Source organism: Cheilinus undulatus, linkage group 1, assembly GCF_018320785.1.
Source record: "Cheilinus undulatus linkage group 1, ASM1832078v1, whole genome shotgun sequence".
In the NCBI taxonomy this organism is placed as follows: Eukaryota; Metazoa; Chordata; class Actinopteri; order Labriformes; family Labridae; genus Cheilinus; species Cheilinus undulatus.
Genome location: NC_054865.1, coordinates 36,283,193 through 36,301,620, shown reverse-complemented (window position 1 = coordinate 36,301,620; position 18,428 = coordinate 36,283,193). Strand labels below are relative to the sequence as shown.

The 18,428-nt window shown below is 39.4% G+C and overlaps 1 protein-coding gene across 2 annotated transcripts in view; it reads right to left on the bottom strand.

The window, feature by feature from the left end:
* Positions 1-18,428, bottom strand: part of dennd5a (DENN/MADD domain containing 5A) — a 46,217-nt gene that overhangs the window by 5,261 nt on the left and 22,528 nt on the right. For both annotated transcript variants that reach the window (XM_041811682.1, XM_041811759.1), the window contains 14 exons: positions 18,148-18,335; positions 16,759-17,067; positions 14,575-14,790; positions 14,237-14,471; positions 11,211-11,361; positions 11,011-11,104; positions 8,378-8,509; positions 7,907-8,059; positions 7,718-7,805; positions 7,547-7,634; positions 3,397-3,525; positions 2,933-3,054; positions 2,699-2,844; positions 52-170 (listed from right to left, as the gene is read on the bottom strand). In XM_041811682.1, coding sequence (XP_041667616.1) covers positions 52-170; positions 2,699-2,844; positions 2,933-3,054; positions 3,397-3,525; positions 7,547-7,634; positions 7,718-7,805; positions 7,907-8,059; positions 8,378-8,509; positions 11,011-11,104; positions 11,211-11,361; positions 14,237-14,471; positions 14,575-14,790; positions 16,759-17,067; positions 18,148-18,335 — 2,170 coding nt within the window. The remainder of the gene's footprint in view (positions 1-51; positions 171-2,698; positions 2,845-2,932; positions 3,055-3,396; positions 3,526-7,546; positions 7,635-7,717; positions 7,806-7,906; positions 8,060-8,377; positions 8,510-11,010; positions 11,105-11,210; positions 11,362-14,236; positions 14,472-14,574; positions 14,791-16,758; positions 17,068-18,147; positions 18,336-18,428) is intronic.

The window sequence follows — 18,428 nt, the reverse complement described above, 5'->3', positions numbered from 1 at the left end:
GACATAAAACAACAATAAAATGGTGAAGTGACTCTCAGAGCAAAAACTCACTTGTAAGTGTGACCTGTGATCTCGTTGCGGACCATAACAGACTCTACCAGCCACTTTGCATAGAGCCCTGAATTATCATGACCCATTTGCACGGTGGTCAGCTTTCCAAGGTTCTGGCACTAAGAGGGAGAGAAATGTGGAGATATAAACAACACCAGCCAAAACTGTATTCAAAACTTTTTCATATCACACGACTTGTGTTTTCTTGTCCGGTAACATATTTTCCTAGCAGCAAAATTCATGTTTCAATTTTCCTGGCAGGTAGCCCAGTGGTTATGTGCCCCAAGTACAGAGACTGTTGCCCTGAAACAACCAGTACAGGTCAAATCCGTCCCATGGCTTCTTTCCCACGTCATTCCCTATCCTCTCTTTCCCCAATCTCTGAGTCTATCCAGTCCTTTCAATAAAGGCATAAAAGCCCAAATATTAATCTTTAAAAAATGTACACGTCATCCTCTTAAACACACTATAATAGCAATGCTACTTTTTTTTGGGTCATTACTAATTTTTTGTTCATATTTCCAACTTTTTTTGATCATTTTGGGGGGTTTTGCCTTTATTTTGATAGGACAGCTGAAGAGACACAGGAAATATACAGTTCCCTCCAAAACTATTGGAACGGTTGGCCCAAAACCCCAAAAAGGTGAAAAAGAAGACCTCAGTCTCAACTACAACTCCTGGCTAGCTTAAAAGCTAACAACAACTGACAGTAACTGCCACGGGACACTCCCTGATCAACAGGAGACTACTGAATGCTACCTATTGAGATGGCATGGGGCGATGCGTACGAATGCAGCGGCCGAGCGCTCCATCACTAGCAGCAAAACAAAGCCCTACACTTACACCAGAACTGACAGCGTTCCCACTGACTTTACTTCTTTCCCAACAGAGATTATCCAGAGAACGGGACGCTCAGAGACTGAAAGGAGGAGGATGCAGAGCAGCACGACACCTACAGCCAGGTGGTAAGGAGGCAGAGATGGCACTGTGCAAGAAGGCGGAAGTGGGGCAAACAAGCTGGGCTGCAGGCTAGGCTAAGAGCGGCCCCACACAAACCTGTAAATAGTGCTAAATGTCTATACTCAGTTTCAGATTTGGGTTTTGCATGTGCAGACTGTATTTATCGTTAGAGGTGTAAACAATATAAAAATCAGAAAGCTGTCTATGGGTGAAAAAAAAGCAATTGAAAAGCTGAGAGAAGCTGTAAAATCAATCAGAGCCACTGCAGAAACATTGGCCATAGCCAGTACAACCAGTAGGAATGTCCTGAAAAAGAAAGAAACCACTGGTGTACTCAGTAATAGTTGTGAATGGGCCAAGGAAAACAACAGCAGTTGAAGACAGAAACCTTGTGAGAGCTGTGAAGAAAGACCCTGAAACAACTGTTAGTGACACCAGCAGCAACCTCTAGAGTGCAGGAGTGAAGGTATCACCATCTACTGTTCACAGAAGACTTCATGAGAGAGGCTACACCAGAAGATTCAAACCACTCATTAACAAGAAGAACAGGAAGGCCAGGCTGAAATTTGCCAAAAAGTACAAAGACGAGCCTAAAAAAATCTGGGACAAAGTTTTATGGACTGATGAGACAAAGATGAACCTTTACCAAAGTGATAGAAGGACTCAAGTTTGGAGAAAGAAAGGATTTGTTCATGATCCCAAACATACAAGCTCATCTGTGAAACACAGAGGAGGTAATGTCATGGCTTGGGCCTGCATGGCTTCTTCCGGGATAGGCTTGTTTATCTACATTGATGATGTAACTCATGATGGTAGGAGAAATGAACTCAGAAGTCTACAGAAACATTTTGTCTGCCAATTTAAAGAAAGATGCAACCAAACTGATTAGGAGATCTTTCATCATGCAGCAAGATAATGACCCAAAACACACTGCCAAAACAGCAAAGGAGTTCATCAGAGGCAAGAAGTGGAAGGTTTTAGACTGGTCAAGTCAATCCCCATCTATAGAGCATGTATTTTGATCACTACAAAGGAGACTGAAGGGAGAAAACCCCCAATACAAACAACAACTGAAAGAGGCTGAAAAGAAGAATGCAAAAGTTTGGTGATGTCAGTGGGTCACAGGCTCGATGCAGTTGTTACAAGAAAAGGATTTGCAACTAAATATTTAGTCTTGTTCACTTTAATCTATTTCAAGTCTATTCCTTCCGATACTTTAGCTCACCTAAAAATGTGGTATTCTGTTACAAATAATAAGGCTGAAATGGTGATCTCTTGTCTCATATTCATCTTTTGGTGTCAAACCCAAATGTTTTTAGTCTACATCAAAAATAAAGGAATTGGGCCAACCATTCCAATACTTTTGGAGGGGACTGTATATAGTGAGAGAGAGGGGCAAGACATGCACCAAATGTGCTGAGATCAGGAACTGACCCTGTGACCAGTGTGTTTAGGACTGTAGCCTCAGCACATGGGTGCCTCCTCTACCAACTGAGCTAAACTGTTCATAATTCTTATGAAGTTTATTCTTAAAAATGCTTTAGAGAAACTTCTAGGAAGCAGTTGCAGATACAGAATCTTCCACAAATGGCAAACATGATAAAACAACATACACACTGTAGTTAAATTAAAATAAAAGAAAAAAGCAATGCAGTGGAGTTATTTTAATCAAAGAAATTAAACCAACCTCAAAAGTGATCTCCAGGGTGTTTCTGGGGACCTGCAGGACTCCCGTCTCTGCCAGCTCACCAGAAACGCACACCCAAGGATTGGCTGTAAACATGGAGCCACCCAGCTTCTTACTGGAAACCACCACCACATGGTAGGGGATCACTGGGAGACAAGGTAGGGGAGAAATTTAATAAATTAAAACCATTTGAAATGTATTGATTGTTGTTGTTTGGCATCTAAAAGCACTCACTGATTGTTGTAAAGACATTGGTGAAACAAAAGTAATCGACAGCATTAAAGGACAGGAGGTGGTACAGGAACTGCTCTTTCTCGTCGTCACAGCGGAGGAAGGCGTATCGTTTGTACAGTTTTCTAAAAGGAAAAAAATAAAAGGATTGTTTGAGACGGTAAGGTCACAAAGGCAGACAGACGTCCCCCTGACCCAGTTCAACACTAAGACATCAATTATGAAGAAGACTTTGAATAATTTATTCAGCGGTGGACTTAAGTATGATGCTTTGCAATTTCAAAGGAGTGAATGTATTATAAATGGGTATATCAAACATCATCTTCATTTCATCTGAGACAGACATTCCTTCATAGACACAGAAAGAAGGTCACGGTGAGGTAGTGAAAAGGACACTCCGTGATCTTGAAGACTGATACTGAAACAGTGACTGACAGTGAGGTGTACTTTTGTGTTGTTTTGCTCACCTTGTCAGCTCGTGGTCTGAAAGCAGCTGCTTTAGGTGTCTGGACAACAGCTTCTTCTCCATGGATAGACGGACCCAGGCCCTGGCTTTGCCCACATCTGTCTTTATCTCACTGATGTTCTGAATGTGCCTGCAAAACAAAAAACAAATCAGCAAACAGTCAGGGAAGATATGGAGACAGAATGAAAACATTAATCATGTGAAAACAGAGGTATCCTCTGGGACAAAATGAAAAAAAGATTAATTACCATGAATTATCTTTGATTTTTGACACTCATGATGCAGTGTTTACAATGAAAGGCTGTTTATATATTAATCTACTAAAGGATAGAAGTATGTGGGGAAGATTTTGAAACAGCTTAACTTTAAACATTTGATTAATATAAAATGTGTAGATTTAACTGATATATGTCAGATTCAGGAGGGAGTCCATAATCAATATAAAAATTTAGTGTTGTGTCAACACAAATGATTAAAACCTGGGGTGTGTAAAAACTAGCTAACGCACCAGAAAGATGGAAAAATAGAAGGGACAGCTAAAAGGTTAACAAAGGCGAGTAAAGGTGGTATATGTATTGAATAAATAAGTTTGCTGAAGGGTTAACAGTTGAATATACAGTGCCGATTAAAAATATTCATCCCCTTGGAAGTTTTACCTTTTTACTGAGGTCATAGTCTTACAGGAAATTAATCTTCTCCCAAGCCATAGTTCTCTTTCAAACTGAATACATTTGCCTTCCAGTATTTTCATGTATTTTGCTGCATTCATTTTACCCTCTACCTTTACAAGCCTTCCAGGACCGGCTGCTGAGAAGCATCCCCACAGCATGATGCTGCCACCACTGTGCTCCACCTCTGTCGAATTAGGCCAATTACTTTAAAGGGGGTGAATGTTTATTCAGCCACTTAATTTTACATTTTTGTTGAATTGACCTTAATTTGTAGCTACCTGTTTTCACTTTGACATTAAAGATCTTTTTGTTGAAAAAGCCAAATTAAACTGACCATGACTGTTTTATAAGATCAATAAAAGTTTAAAGATCCAGGGGGGTGGGGGTGAGTATTTTTTATAGACACTGTATGCAGGAATAATCAGCCTTACTGACCAATCCAACTTTACACTACTAATTCACGTGCATTAAAAATGTCACAGGATCCACAAGAGCGGTGTTTTGCATTTAGAGCACAGTAAGTGGGATTTTATGAATGGCTACATAAATTCATCTGACAGGGCTGTGGGGGAACCCCAGGCCAAAAAGGTTTGGAACCACAGATGCACAGCATGAATGATATGAATGACTAATTTAAGTTATGTAGATCAGATCTTTAATTTAGTCTCTCAGTGGAGCCAATGTGGTGATATGAACACATGTAATTCTGAAATATAATGTCTAAAGTGGTGATACACAGTATCTTGCACTGTATCTGGTGTATTTTTTGTAGATTTTCATGTATTTAAAGGTTTTTAGGGGTTTTGTTCAAGCTATAAAAGGCTGTAAAATGTGACTAAGTTTACTTACTTCAATGCTTATCCTTATAAATATAAACACCAAATAAATAGACTGCCCAAGAACCAAGAATAAACAACTTTTACTAACATAAAACAGAAAGGCAGCAGAGCCTCAGATTATAAATCTACCATGACAGCATATTTGGTATTTTGCTAGATAAAGCCACATAATTAACAGATTATCAAAGTGTTTAATAAAAAATAAGAGTTTCAGCCCTGACTAGTGGGTATATAATGTATCATCATGAGTCAGACCCCCTGCCCTCTCAGAGCAGCTCTCTGTGTTGGCATTTTCAAACACAGACGTAGTCCCATGTCATCGCTCGGAGCCACTGTAAGGCCTCTGCCGTCCAGACACATTCCCTTCCACTCCACCTGTGCCAGAAGCTCGTCTGCTGAGAGCTGCATGCGTCTCATCCTCCACCTTTCATCCCCCCTCCCTGTCTCCACCCTCCGCACTCAAACCAAGTAACCCAGTTTTTGCTGCTCGTTATCACCATGGCAACAGAGTAAAGCATCTACTATATGAACTCTTGCTGTTGCCCCCTGCACTGAAAACACAACCTGACACATATTTTCAGTATTATCATCGTCTCTGTTTATCAAGGCTTAAAATATGACAATTCAGTTGAAGTATTTTGCCTCTTAGGACAATATGATCAATTATTTACAGTCATTACTGGAGGCTGAGGGTCGCCTCTGTGTCATATGTTTTTCCATGAGTGTAGAGGGGGGTTGATCTATGAGTGGAGTATGAGTGTTTGCGCCTCAAGCTGACCCCTCCCCTCATCTCAGTCAGTCTGGCGGGGGGTCTGGTAATTAGGCTGGAAGTAACTTGCTGATACACAGACTTACTGTGCGACTACTCGCAACACAAGCACGGATAAGATGACAATGTTAAAGGCTGCCAACACACACAGGGCTGTTTGAGTGTGCAGGTCTACTGCAGCAGCACCTGGGGTCACAGACAGTCTCAGTGTCGTATGTTTTTAAATATACTAGAGTGAAAATGTTTGAGTTAAATGGGGCACCAGGTTGGCCTGAGGGTCTGAGATAGTGGTTATGGTAATTGTAGCCTCACTGCTTTTGTCTGAATGTGTATTTGTGCTGAGTGTTTTGAGCATATCTTAAAGTACCTTCAGTATCTATGTATAGATGTATGGCATATTATTATATGAATGCATGTGCACAGTAAATGGGCCCTCACCAGGTGTGATTTATTGATGGTATCAATGTGTGTGTGTGTGTGTGTTGGATCAGTAGCATTGGTGCTAGCATGTAGCATGCTAACAGTTACCTCGATTCCAGCTGAAGAGTGTCTCTGCTATTATTACATTCTGATGTTGAAACTATTGGTTGTGCCATTATCTAAAACATTTTCTGCCCATTTTTGCCACTTTTACTTGCCACTAACATACATTTTTTGGCAATTTTTGCCTATTTGTGCCTCTTCTTTACCCATCTTGGCAACTTTTAACCCATTTTTGAGATTTTTAAAATCCCATTTCATCACCCTTTCACCAATTCAACCCATTTTTTAGATTTTTAAAACCACTTTCCACCACCTTATGTCTGATTTTTGCCACTTTCAATCAATTTTGCTACTCAATGCCTATTTTTTGGCCTCTGATTAACCCATTATTGCCACATTTAACCATTTTAGTCACTTTGAAACCACTATCCCCACTTTTTAACCTCTTTGCACTGATTTCCTGCCTGTTTTTGCCATTTTTAACCAGTTTTTGCCACTTTCCACCCGCTTATACCTCTGGTAACCCATGTTTGACACCCTTAACACCTTTTCACCAGTTTGTATTCTCATTTCTGCTACTAGTAGTTGCTTTTCACTGCTTTTATTTCCAGTTTTCCATGTCTAAAACCATTTTTGCCACTTGAAACACCTTTTCACCATGTCTTAAACCCATTGTGCCCCTTTTGTTGCCACTCTTAAACCAGTTTTGCTACTTTTTCACCAAACTTTGCCCTTTTGTCACAATTATTTAATATTTCCCACAAAATTTTCTCTGCTTCTTCTTTATTTCTGGCATCCTGACGTTTATGCACATCATGCTTAGCTATGAAGTCTGACTTTACTTTCCAAATGGTTTAGTTTAACTGTTTAAAACCCAGTACATCGCCAGCATACCGTATGAATGTGACTGTTTGTGCTATTGGTAAAAATCGAAACGCTTTCTGACAGCTGAGAAGTTGTGCTTCACAGCCAACATGTGGTTATTATGGTAATTCCACCTTTTCTCACTTAAACTCTAAGATCAATTTCCCTCTTTTGATTTTCCTCATTTAAAACTGTTAAAACATTCTTTTAACATGCAGTAAATTATAAATAACTGCCACTTCTATAAATAACTGAAGTGACAATTTACACTCCATACCCCCTTAGTATCCTGTGTGGATCCATTCACACAACTTGGGCATATATTTCTATGGAAACACACAACCTAATAAAGGCAGTGTTCCATTATCTACCACAAGAGGGCAGTCTTACTCAGCTAACTTCTTTTGAGACCTACCAACAGTGTCTGTCTGTCCATAAAATCTTTGTTTACACTTCTTAAAGTAGGTCCATTTTAAATGTTATTGCTCTGTTGATCTCACAAATAAGCATTCTCTACCTCCTTACCTCATGTCCTGGATCAGGGAGACTTTCAGTGGGGCCATCGCTGATCCTCCACCATCAGATTTGCGCCTCTCTGTGTCATGAATAAAACCTGATGAGGAAAAAAATAACCATTAGTATTTTTAGCCTCACTTTAACAAGAGTCACTACTTTTTGAATTGTGTAATGACTCACCTGGAGGACCCAGACTGCCTGGAGTTGCATTTTTCTTCTCTTTGCTCTCCTGATAGTGGAGCAGGTGAGACCACAAGGCAGATTTACCCTGAAAGACAGAACAATGATGAGTTGTATGTTTTGTAATGTCAATCATGAGCTAAAATATACAAGACTATTAGTATACAAGTCTATTAAGTTCGTTCTGACCTGTTTAACCTGCAGCCCATGGCTCCAGATCCTCTCCAGGAGGTCACACAGACTCGCAATTAGAGTGTTCTCCTCAACACCAGTGATGCTGACCTCTCCATGACCCAGCTCCACAGCCTCCCGACCCATCTTTTCTACCAGCATGCGCTTGGTCTGCAGAAACAAACAGGAACATGCTGTTTTAGCTGAAGTTCCACTGACAAAGCAATTAAACTAAAACACTGCAAAGACAGCAATAACTTTGATTCATTTTATGTTTTTTTTGTTTTTTAGATTGAAAACATACACTAAAACAGAAAGAATACATTAGATTCATTTTATGTTTTTTTGTTTTTCAGATTGAAAACATACACTAAAACAGAAAGAATACATTAGATGAAATGTAGACATGAGATGGTTTCCAAATGATCAAAGTTTTCTGTTGATGCTACTCCATCTCCTATAAAGCATCAATTTCAACGTTATACAAACCTTGTTCCTGCATTCTTTTAGCAATCCTTCAACAAATTTCCAGTTAGTCTGAGCGATGACTGAAGGTGACAGGTTGGATAATTTGGGCTGTCTGATGGTTGTCCCCAGGTTTCTGGCTTCCTGGATGTATTTCTAATAACAGAGAGAGAGAGTTCAGTCAGTAAACATGCAGAGAAAAGGTGACTATCATGGATCACGTCACTGGTGAGGGATACCACAGAGAAACAAGGAAGAGATATAACTACAAGTGTTCAAAGTTTGTTCTGCAGTAATGGAGGACTTCTTCATAAAGGGCTGCTGCACTTATTTTCTTTTGCTCTTAATGGCCCTCATTTATCAAGAATGAAATTTGTGTGTATTGTCATTTCCACATGGATCTGCATTTATCAATCTGGATGTGAGCATAGGATACGCTCAAATCCCACACCAGGTCTGAGGTCATGTGTGCACGTTTTCAACTCAGTGTGGACTTGTTTTACAGTGTGAATGTGGCAGTGTTAGATTAAATATGAATTTCAAAATGTATTTAACATAATGCCAAAGCTCTTATAATCTGTGTGAACAATACTGCTTTTGAAATGATGATGAGCAGGACAGGCTTTTAGCTGATTTCCTTGTCGTATGTTTCATTATCAATTTATCTAAAAGAAATCAGACATTAGTAATTTTCAAAGTTCTGTTGTACACTTCAATATTACTTTGAGAATATCACAGGAGATTGAATCAGAAAAACAGCAGTTATTCGTGGCAGAAATGAGAAAATTAAGTGTTTAGGAAATTAAAAAGAAAATTAAACATTTAGGAAATATTTTAGACCACTGTGATTTGGTGAAGGGTTTAACAGAACTCTTCCTGAGTGATTTAATCCGAACTATTTCACTGTGTAAACCTGGCATGTGTGTTTAAGAGCTAACCATAAACAAACACAAAAATAACTTTTCATTGGATCATAATCAATCGGTATATTTGAAGACTCAAAATAATCAATTAAATCCACAACTGTGCACGTAATTACGTGTGGATGCATGGTTGGAGGCTGCAGGTTAAGAGACAGGAGTCATCCGCTGCTTTAAAATGTAAGAATTACGACTGATATGTTTGGCAAGACATCTATACAGATTAAAAATAGAAATTTTAACAATGCTTCATTTGTTCATTTGTCATTCTCATCTTACTCTCTCATGACTAGAAAACAGAGAGCAGTTTGACTGCACTATAAACCAGTAAATCACTGTCTGACACTTAACATTAGGCTTCATTAATAATCATAACTGAAACTAAGATATTATTGCCACTCTTTTCTTGGTCTGGGACCGTTTTAGACTGGCCTCCTTCTGTTTGCATGCTGCTTCTTTTAAAAGTTAAAAGGCGCTTTGTTGTCCCCATCTTAAGAGCTGCTGTTTTTTAGAATCCAATTTAAAGAATATTGATTAAATTGAAGTCTAAACATGAAGAATTACGATAATATCGTACACAAGTTATTTATCACGGATGTACAAATTAAATATTCTACTATCAGCTAGAGTTAGTTTTCCGCAATAGCTGATTTCTTTCCACACAGTGTTTCTGATTCACTTCTATATCACTATTTAGGCTGAAAAAAACAACAAATATGTAATTACCCTTTACTTCTCTTACTTGGACACTGAAACCCATAATAAAGGCAGCACGTATCTTTGCCATATTACAAATCTCCATGTTGTAAACTCTGGGGTCAAGGTCGGCTGAACTGTGAATACCAAGGGGCTGATATTTAAATGTCGATTCTTTTCAGCCGTCTTATTTAACAATGATCGCTCAATGACTGCTGTGATTGGCCAGATATGCATGTTTCACAATTCACACATGGACCTTATTGTAAGACAATTTCTACACCTAAATCTGCACTGGTTTCTGTACAGGTTTGATGAATGAGGGCCAATCAGAGTGAAGATACTGATTTTCATTTACAGCTTAGACTTATGACATCAAAAAAGCTGGGCTATATCTGTGCAACTGTATCATATAATCAGCCTTCAGATATCAGCCCTAAGAAAGAGTTAACTTACAAAAATAAAATGTAAAAATAAAATAAAATAAAAATTTAGCTTGCACTTATGCACATGTATTTGACTTCAATATCAATATTTCCATGTACTGGAGAAGCATTAAGGGAACTTCTTTCCAGTTCAGACCTATCAGGTGAGTAAGATAAAGCTCAGCTGGTGGAGGTAGGAGGAAGGAGGCAAAAGGAGGTAGAGACCACATGGAAAATCAGGCCATGTGGTCCAAATGTAAGGGCTTAGTGCCTCACAGATATCTGAAACATACCACGTCCACAGAGACGGACTTTAGACAGGGCTTGTAGGACTGTGAGAGCCAGTAGTAGTCAAGAAACAGCAGGAGCTGCAGCTCCGGAAACAAGCACTCTACATGCTGAGAGTGAGTGAGCGTGAGTGTAAGAGAAGCAGAGAAGGAAAAAAAAAAAAAAAAGACACGTGACCACAAGTGTGAGGAGGAAGAGAGTCAAGCAGAGAAGATGATGTCAGAATAAGGCAAACAGACAACACGTCATGCAAAATTAGAAAATAAGAGGCTAAAGCAGTGTGTGAGAAAACATGCTGACAGTTGAAAATGGTGCTGTAATGTCTCACCTCTCTCTGGTCATTGTCTAAATAAAGGTGCTCAGCATGTTGCTTCTGCCGATCCCGTCTCCTCCACTGGGCAGGGGCGCTTCTCTTGGTCCACCTGTAACACAAATCAGCATGCCTTTACCCACCTTTACAGAGAAACGTTATAAAAAAAACATCCTTTAAAGTAAGATGTGGCAGTTTTATATAACAGTTATAATCACTTGTTGCTGGTTGGCCCGGTTGAAAGCACATCAGACTGCAGTCGAGGGAAGAAGCCCTGTTCATAGCGGCCCTGACCGATCTTCATGTCCAGCAGATGGGGGTGCAGGGCTGTGTGATCGATCTTTGCAACCCTCATCTCAATGGCTTTCTCTGCAGAGGAGACGTGGGAGGTGATTTAGATGACAGCACACATTCATCATTTTCCTTTTGTTCGTTTGTTCAAATAATTGTTCTTTCATTGTCAAGAGAAAAATGACTAAGCCTCCTTGGCAAAGCTCAAAATCAGCAATAAGATCAGCTAGAGAAGACTCCCAAAGCCATCACACACATTTTCTTTAGCTTATTGCATCAAAAAGATGAAACACAATTAACAGCTGCTTATGTCTGCCATGGAAAATAGACCAATGAAGAAAAAGAATCTTCCCATACACCCAAAGAACCAAAGGAAGTGTCAGGAAAATGGCTCAGAATAGAAGCTCTTTGTTTCCTTTATTCTTTTTAGTTGACACTGCAGAATCATCACTGAATGCAGCTTTAGACAGTGATTTTCAGATGCCTTATTATCAGCCAACCCACGTACATGTGGGTTCTATTATCAGAAGCATCTTTGAGATTAGAGGTGTAAAATCAATCTGAGTTAAAAGATGAAAAAATGTGCTACATGTAAAAATAAGATGTTTACTTATACTCACACTGTCAGAAGCTGTGACAGGAACACAGTATTGATTCATTGAAAAGAGTTCCTTATAACCCATACACCGACTTATTATGAGCTCACCGATTCAAAGATCAGAAAAGTGCTTTAATTGGTAAGAATATAGATCTACAATCTGAAGCTGCAGCTGAAGAAACTAACATGTATGCGATGCATAAAGGATCTCATAGATGACTCTTCATTTGCAAGTATTTTCCATCATGTTTAGCATTTCCAGAAACACTCACATAGCGTGTTCCGAGTTAAAAAGTAGGGATGCACAATATTACCAGCATGAAATCAAGATCATTATCAGTACTGACAGACAGAAAAATTTCTGCTGATATATGCAACTCATATAAAAGCCATAGATATGGACAGTGTACAGGAATAGGTTTGTTTAAGCTTCGTTATCCTCATATCTTATTATTCTCTCTAACATTTTGTATCACTCTTGTATTCTCAAATAAAGGCTAACTTCGTAGTTTGTGCACTAAAGAGCTCATTGTCTTCACTGTGTTGTTTGTAGCTCTCAAAAATGACACTGTATTGAGCCTGTGTGAAATATTCAGCCCTATCTATAATTTATGGTAGACTCAAATGTTTGTCTTGTATTATATCTGTTTCTAAATATAGCTAAAAATACTGTTAAAGTAATACTTACAGGTAAATTCTGTACAAGAAAGACTTGGTCTTCTTTACAATAAAAGAGGTATGTATATATACAGGTATGTCTCAAAAAATCGTGAAAAAGTTCAATATTTTTTGTCACTCTTTTCTGAAAGTGAAACCCATATATTATATAGCCTCATTACACATAGTATACATAGTATACATATACACAATATAATATATTCAAGGTCCCAGAGTCTGGAGGAAGAGTGGAGAGGCACAGAATCCACGTTGCTTGAAGTCCAGTGTGAAATTTCCACAGTCAGTGATGATTTGGGCTGCCATGGCATCTGCTGGTGTTGGACCACTGTGTTTTCTGAAGTCCACAGTCAATGCAGCCATCTACCAGGACATTTTAGAGCACTTCATGCTTCCCTCTGCTGACAAGCTTAATGGAGATGCCGATTTCATTTTCCAGCAGGACTCGGCACCTGACCACACTGCCAAAGGTACCAAAAGCTGGTTCAATGACCATGGTGTTACTGTGCTTGACTGGCCAGCAAACTGGCCTGACCTGAACCCCATAGAGAATCTATGGGATATTGTCAAGAGGAAGATGAGAGAAACCAGACCCAACAATGCAGACGACCTGAAGGCCGCTATCAAAGCAACCTGGGCTTCCATTACACCTGAGCAGTGCCACAGGCTGATTGCCTCCATGCCACGCTACATTGATGCAGTAATTCATGCAAAAGGAGGTCCAACCAAGTATTGAGTGCATAAAAATCAACATACTTCTCAGAAGCCTGACAATTCTGTTTAAAATATCCCTTTATTTATTGATCTTATGTAATATTCTAATTTTTTGAGACACTGAATTTTGGGTTTTCTTATCCATAAACCATAATCATCAACATTTCAAGAAATAAAGGCTTGAAATATTTCACTCTATGTGTAATGAGTCTTTATAATATATGGGTTTCACTTTCAGAAAAGAGTGACAAAAAATATTGAACTCTTTCATGGTATTCTAATTTTTGAGACATACCTGTATTGCTATTGGTATCAGCACCACTGAGAATATCAGCATATCATATATCAAAAATCCAATATTGTGCATCCCAATAGAAAAGGTTTAAGTCATTATAAATGGAGTCTTTCCTCTATGAGTAAATGCATCGCACACTCATTCAGAGAGCTGCCACCCAGGGGATGCTGAAGGTAAGAGCAAATATTACGAAGTTCAGTGTCTTCGAGCCCAATGACATGAGGTCCAGGAGCGTCAAAGTCAGCTTTTTCATATCGCTTTAAAATCAGGTTGTCTGCAAAGAAGACAGCAATAACCAGACAGTTAACTATGGCTCACACTTTTAAATCCACACTGATTTGGAATTCAAATTAAAGGATTTTCAAGCTGCTTCTGTAAGTACATTGATTTCAAGTGCAAATGTTGTGGTTTACACAGGGTGAGAACTTCAAACAAATGTCAAGTTAAAGTTAGAGTGCTGTTGACAAACTAAAATGTGTGGAATTGTCTCTGTAAACCACAATCACAGAGTTTTCCTCTGGATGAGAGGTGTTTAACCTAAGAGAAAGAGAGGGCCAGAGAGCTGGGGTAGTTTTGATACAGATGAGCTGGGCAACAGCTCAAAACTTCTCCAACTTAAAAAAAAACTTTTTTCAGTAATCCACAAGGATTCAAGGATTTTCACAACCTACCTGCTTCTTCAATGTTTGTGCATTTCTGGTACATGGAGGTACGCAGCGTGGGCGTACGGACATTCAGCATGCGGATCTTTTCCACACGGGAGTCGAACACCCGCAGCGTGTGTTCCTTCTCCTCATCATCATGGCAGAGGATCTTACTGTCGATGAAGGAGGCGAACATCTGCGTCTCCAGGAATCGTGACAGGAAGGGCAAGTAGGGCTCAGGCTGGTCTGAGAGGAAGGAGGCCTGCAAAAATACAATTTAAAGATTTAAATGTCATGTGATGCACTTTTGAGCAATGAAATCCTTCACAGCTACTCTAAAAAACAAACTTTCCAAAACTCTTTACCTTGTCAAAGTTCTGCATCTGGTCTCGATTGGTGAACCAGGACTCTTTGTCCTGGCTTGGCTGGATGACAAACACCTCGTAATCTGCAAACATCTGTGTGAATCTGTTGGCAAAAACCTCGCGCACCTGGATGTTGAGCTGGTGCATCTTTAGCTCCTCCTCATCACACTGGAACCGTGTGTCTTTATTGCTGCTAGCATCCTCTCTCACCTCCAGCTGGTGTTCATTAGTGCACGCCCAAACACAGAGGAAATAATGAGGAGAGAGAAAATAGACAAGCTTATGAGACAAACAAAAGAAACACGGCAGTGTGTTTTTCATGTTATCTAATCTAAAGGTTATCACAAGCTGTTGATGAAGCAAGGGGTTATGGGAAAGGAAGTCAAGGACAGCAGCTTGATTTATCACCCTTAGCAGCAGTTTCTTTTTTTAGCACATCAGGACAGATGCCACCACTCAGAAGGCTAGAAAAACACAGAGCAGGCCCACCTCTGGATGCACGTGAAAGTGTACAGTGTGAGCTTTAACAGAAGCAACTTTAGATAAGAACAACAGCAAGTGAGGTCAGACCTCAAAGCTAGGACACTACACAGACAAAGAGCTAATCCGTTCTTGAAAAGCTAATGCAGCCCAATAGTACATAAGCTGATTAGGCTGCACACACAGACTCTCTCTAATTAGCAGCTCATTCACCCATCTCTCAGTCTGCAGAAATAGTTTTTCATCAGACTTTTAACAACTGTTTATGAGACACTCAAAGTAAATGTAAATGAGAGAGTAAAGCATCTGTTAATGTGAGTATCTGCAAACGGTTTCTGTCATCTACCAGGTGTGCATTTTGAAGGCAACTAGAGATAATTATTAGATCTGATACAGTAAAAGCTCTTCAAACGTTCATTTAGGTTGCAGCTGTCTGTTCTACAGAGATGATGCTCAAAACACAAACATGGCTGGAATCAAACAAGGCCATATGGGTTGTGTAGTTACATCACAATGTCATCTTGCTCTCGTCTTTTTTCTCTTTTTTCTCATATTGTTTTCTCTTATTTTCTCATTGTAACTCCTGATTGATATTAATATTTCCATGCAGATCTTGTGCGGTATGGGAAATGTGCATTTGTTTGTGGTTTTTCATTGTTATGTGCGACTGTGTACACATGGATTGTTGATGTTGCCTCTATTGTTCTCATTTATTGCTGTGATGGCAGCTGTATGTTTGCAGCAATTAGAGTGCAAGACCTATTTTCCCCAGGAGACAATAAAGTGTATCCCCTCACATCATAGTATTTAATATACAAAAATATGTCTGTAAGGAGTAAATAAAATCCTGTTGATCTTAACAATCAAATTTTAAATCAAAGCTTAACCACTGGACTAACCTGTAAGTTTAATATCCCTTATTACAAATAAAGCACAGAGTCTGTGTGGATAGGTCTCAGTCAGGTTTGAACATCTGGAAACTGCAATTTTACTCCATTCTTCTTTAGGAAAATGTTCAAGCTCTGTAAGTTTGCATGAGGATCAAGTGTGAACAGTCGTTTTTAGTCCAGTCACATACTCTTTTGGATTGAGGTCTGGGCTTTGACACCAGAACATTCACCTTGCTGTCTTTAAACCATTTCTGTGTAGCTTTCGCTGTATGGTTCAGGTCATTGTCTTGCTGGAAAATAAATCTTCTCCAAAGCACATGGTCACTTAAATCTCTTGCAGACTGAATAAGATTTTCCTGTATTTTGCCACATTTGTTTAACCCTCCACCTTTACAAGCATTCTAGGTCAGGCGGCCAAGAAGCATCCCCACAGCATGACGCTGCCATCGGCGTGCTTCACAGTGGTTTTTGGTGATGTGCAGTGTTTAGTGTCTACCAAATATAGCATCTTGACTGATGGCCAAAAATGAACCATTTTGGTCTCATCAGACCAAAGAACTTTCCTCTACTTGACCACTGAGTCTAACACATGCCTTTTGGTGAAAGATTTTAGGCTACAAGTTAGTATGACTGTGATGTCCAGCTAATAATGAGTTATCAATCATAAATGGATATGACAAACCGTGAGGTCTTGCCTTTCTTAACATGTTAAGTATCATCAAGTATAATTTTATCAATAGTTATAAAGCATATTTTATTTAAAATTTAACTAATTTTCATTCATGCACTTCATTATTTTTTGATAATTCCTCACCTTCTCCAGACTGACACCTGTCCTCTTGACCAGCGCCTGCAGTCTGGCGATGGTTTCATTCTCCCTCAGCAGGTAGGAGTTGAGGGGCGAGGCAAGGTTACCGTTACGTTTATCAGAAACCATATCGACAGATCTGAACCGATACTTGGCCTGACTGTCGCTGGAGTGAATATTTCCCTCTGGAGAAACGCCGAACGACATGAGCACCTCTGAAATCTCCTGAATGAACTCCAGTTTGTTTGGAAACTGCGGCAGCTCCTCTGGCAGTTCAATGAAGTGGTTGTCGATGTCCACAAAACACAAGTTGGCCTGGAATATGACAAAAGACAAGAAAACAAGCATGAAAAAGTATTACACTACACAAAGGACCGTTGCAATACCAACATTTTAAGCCTCAGTTGGATACTTGTAGAGATCAAACTGTAGTAATATCTATTTCATTGCGATTGCAACAACAATGGAGGTCCGAGGCACCCAGTGCTGTGAAATTCTTGTTTTTGATAACCAAAAACCAAGAAAACTTCTGCACATTGTCAAAATAACACAAATGTATCGGTGTCTTATCTGATGTCACCTCCTCTGCTTTCTGTTAAAAAGACTTACACTTTTGCATATTTATGGGATGCCTAAAAGGACTTGGAAAATGTCAGCATTTGCAGACACACAACATCAAAGTAACTGCCTCTCTCTATTTAAAATGCGACTGAGGTTGTATAATTTTTAAACCTCTGTACTTTTCTATTCTTTATATTGATGAAAAAATCATTACAATCCAATACCGCCTGCACTAAGGCTAACAAACTGAGAGAGACCTTAGGACACAAAGCTAATAGAGCACATTTTAATGAGAAATGAAGAGTACCTGTAAAGTCTGACAGCACGAAACCCCTTTTGTATAAGTGACTGATCTGAGTAAACGTCTTCAGAGTAGAGGCACTGTGCTGGTTAAATAAATGAATAAAAAGGCGATTCAAAAAACCTAAAAATGCTGCCTTGAGAGGAAGTAGAAAAAGAAAAACTGTCCTCTGTGGCATGTTTCTGCAGTACAGCAAAGACCTTCCTTCTGCAGTCTGACCAAAATAAACCTGCCTGTTTGTTTGTGTTGCTGAAGCAAAAGAATGTTAAGGACAAGGAAGAATTCATTCCCCAAAATCCAAAAAAATATCTCAAAATGAAATATTTACACTGAGAGAAAGAAGCAGCAAACTAGTACATGGCATTACAAGGAGGAGAGGATTGATTTGATCTGTTTAAAAGGTCCACACAAACAAGATGTACAGTTTTCAATTCTCTCGGTACATCTATGACCTGTGAATTTAAAAGCCATTTAGCACAACATTATTATTCAATTAAAGTCATAATAAGAAGCTTCAGTTTCTGTTTCTGTACCTCCTGTGGAAGCTCTAACTTGGTGCGGTCATCTTGTCCGTTGGAGTGAAGGCCCATGAGGTACGGCACAGGAGCGTCCAGGAAGTGGAGGAGGGAGGCGGGCAGAATGGGAACGTACACGTGCTGCCACTGGAAAGGGAACATTAAGGCTGTGATGCTCTCTGCCACCGTCATCAGCCTCTGGTAATCTGTTTCAAACACAAAAAAGAGGTAAACAGAGGTGATGGAAAAACTGTCATCATGTCAATTTTACGTACAGGGTTCACTTTCTGACTGTTCCA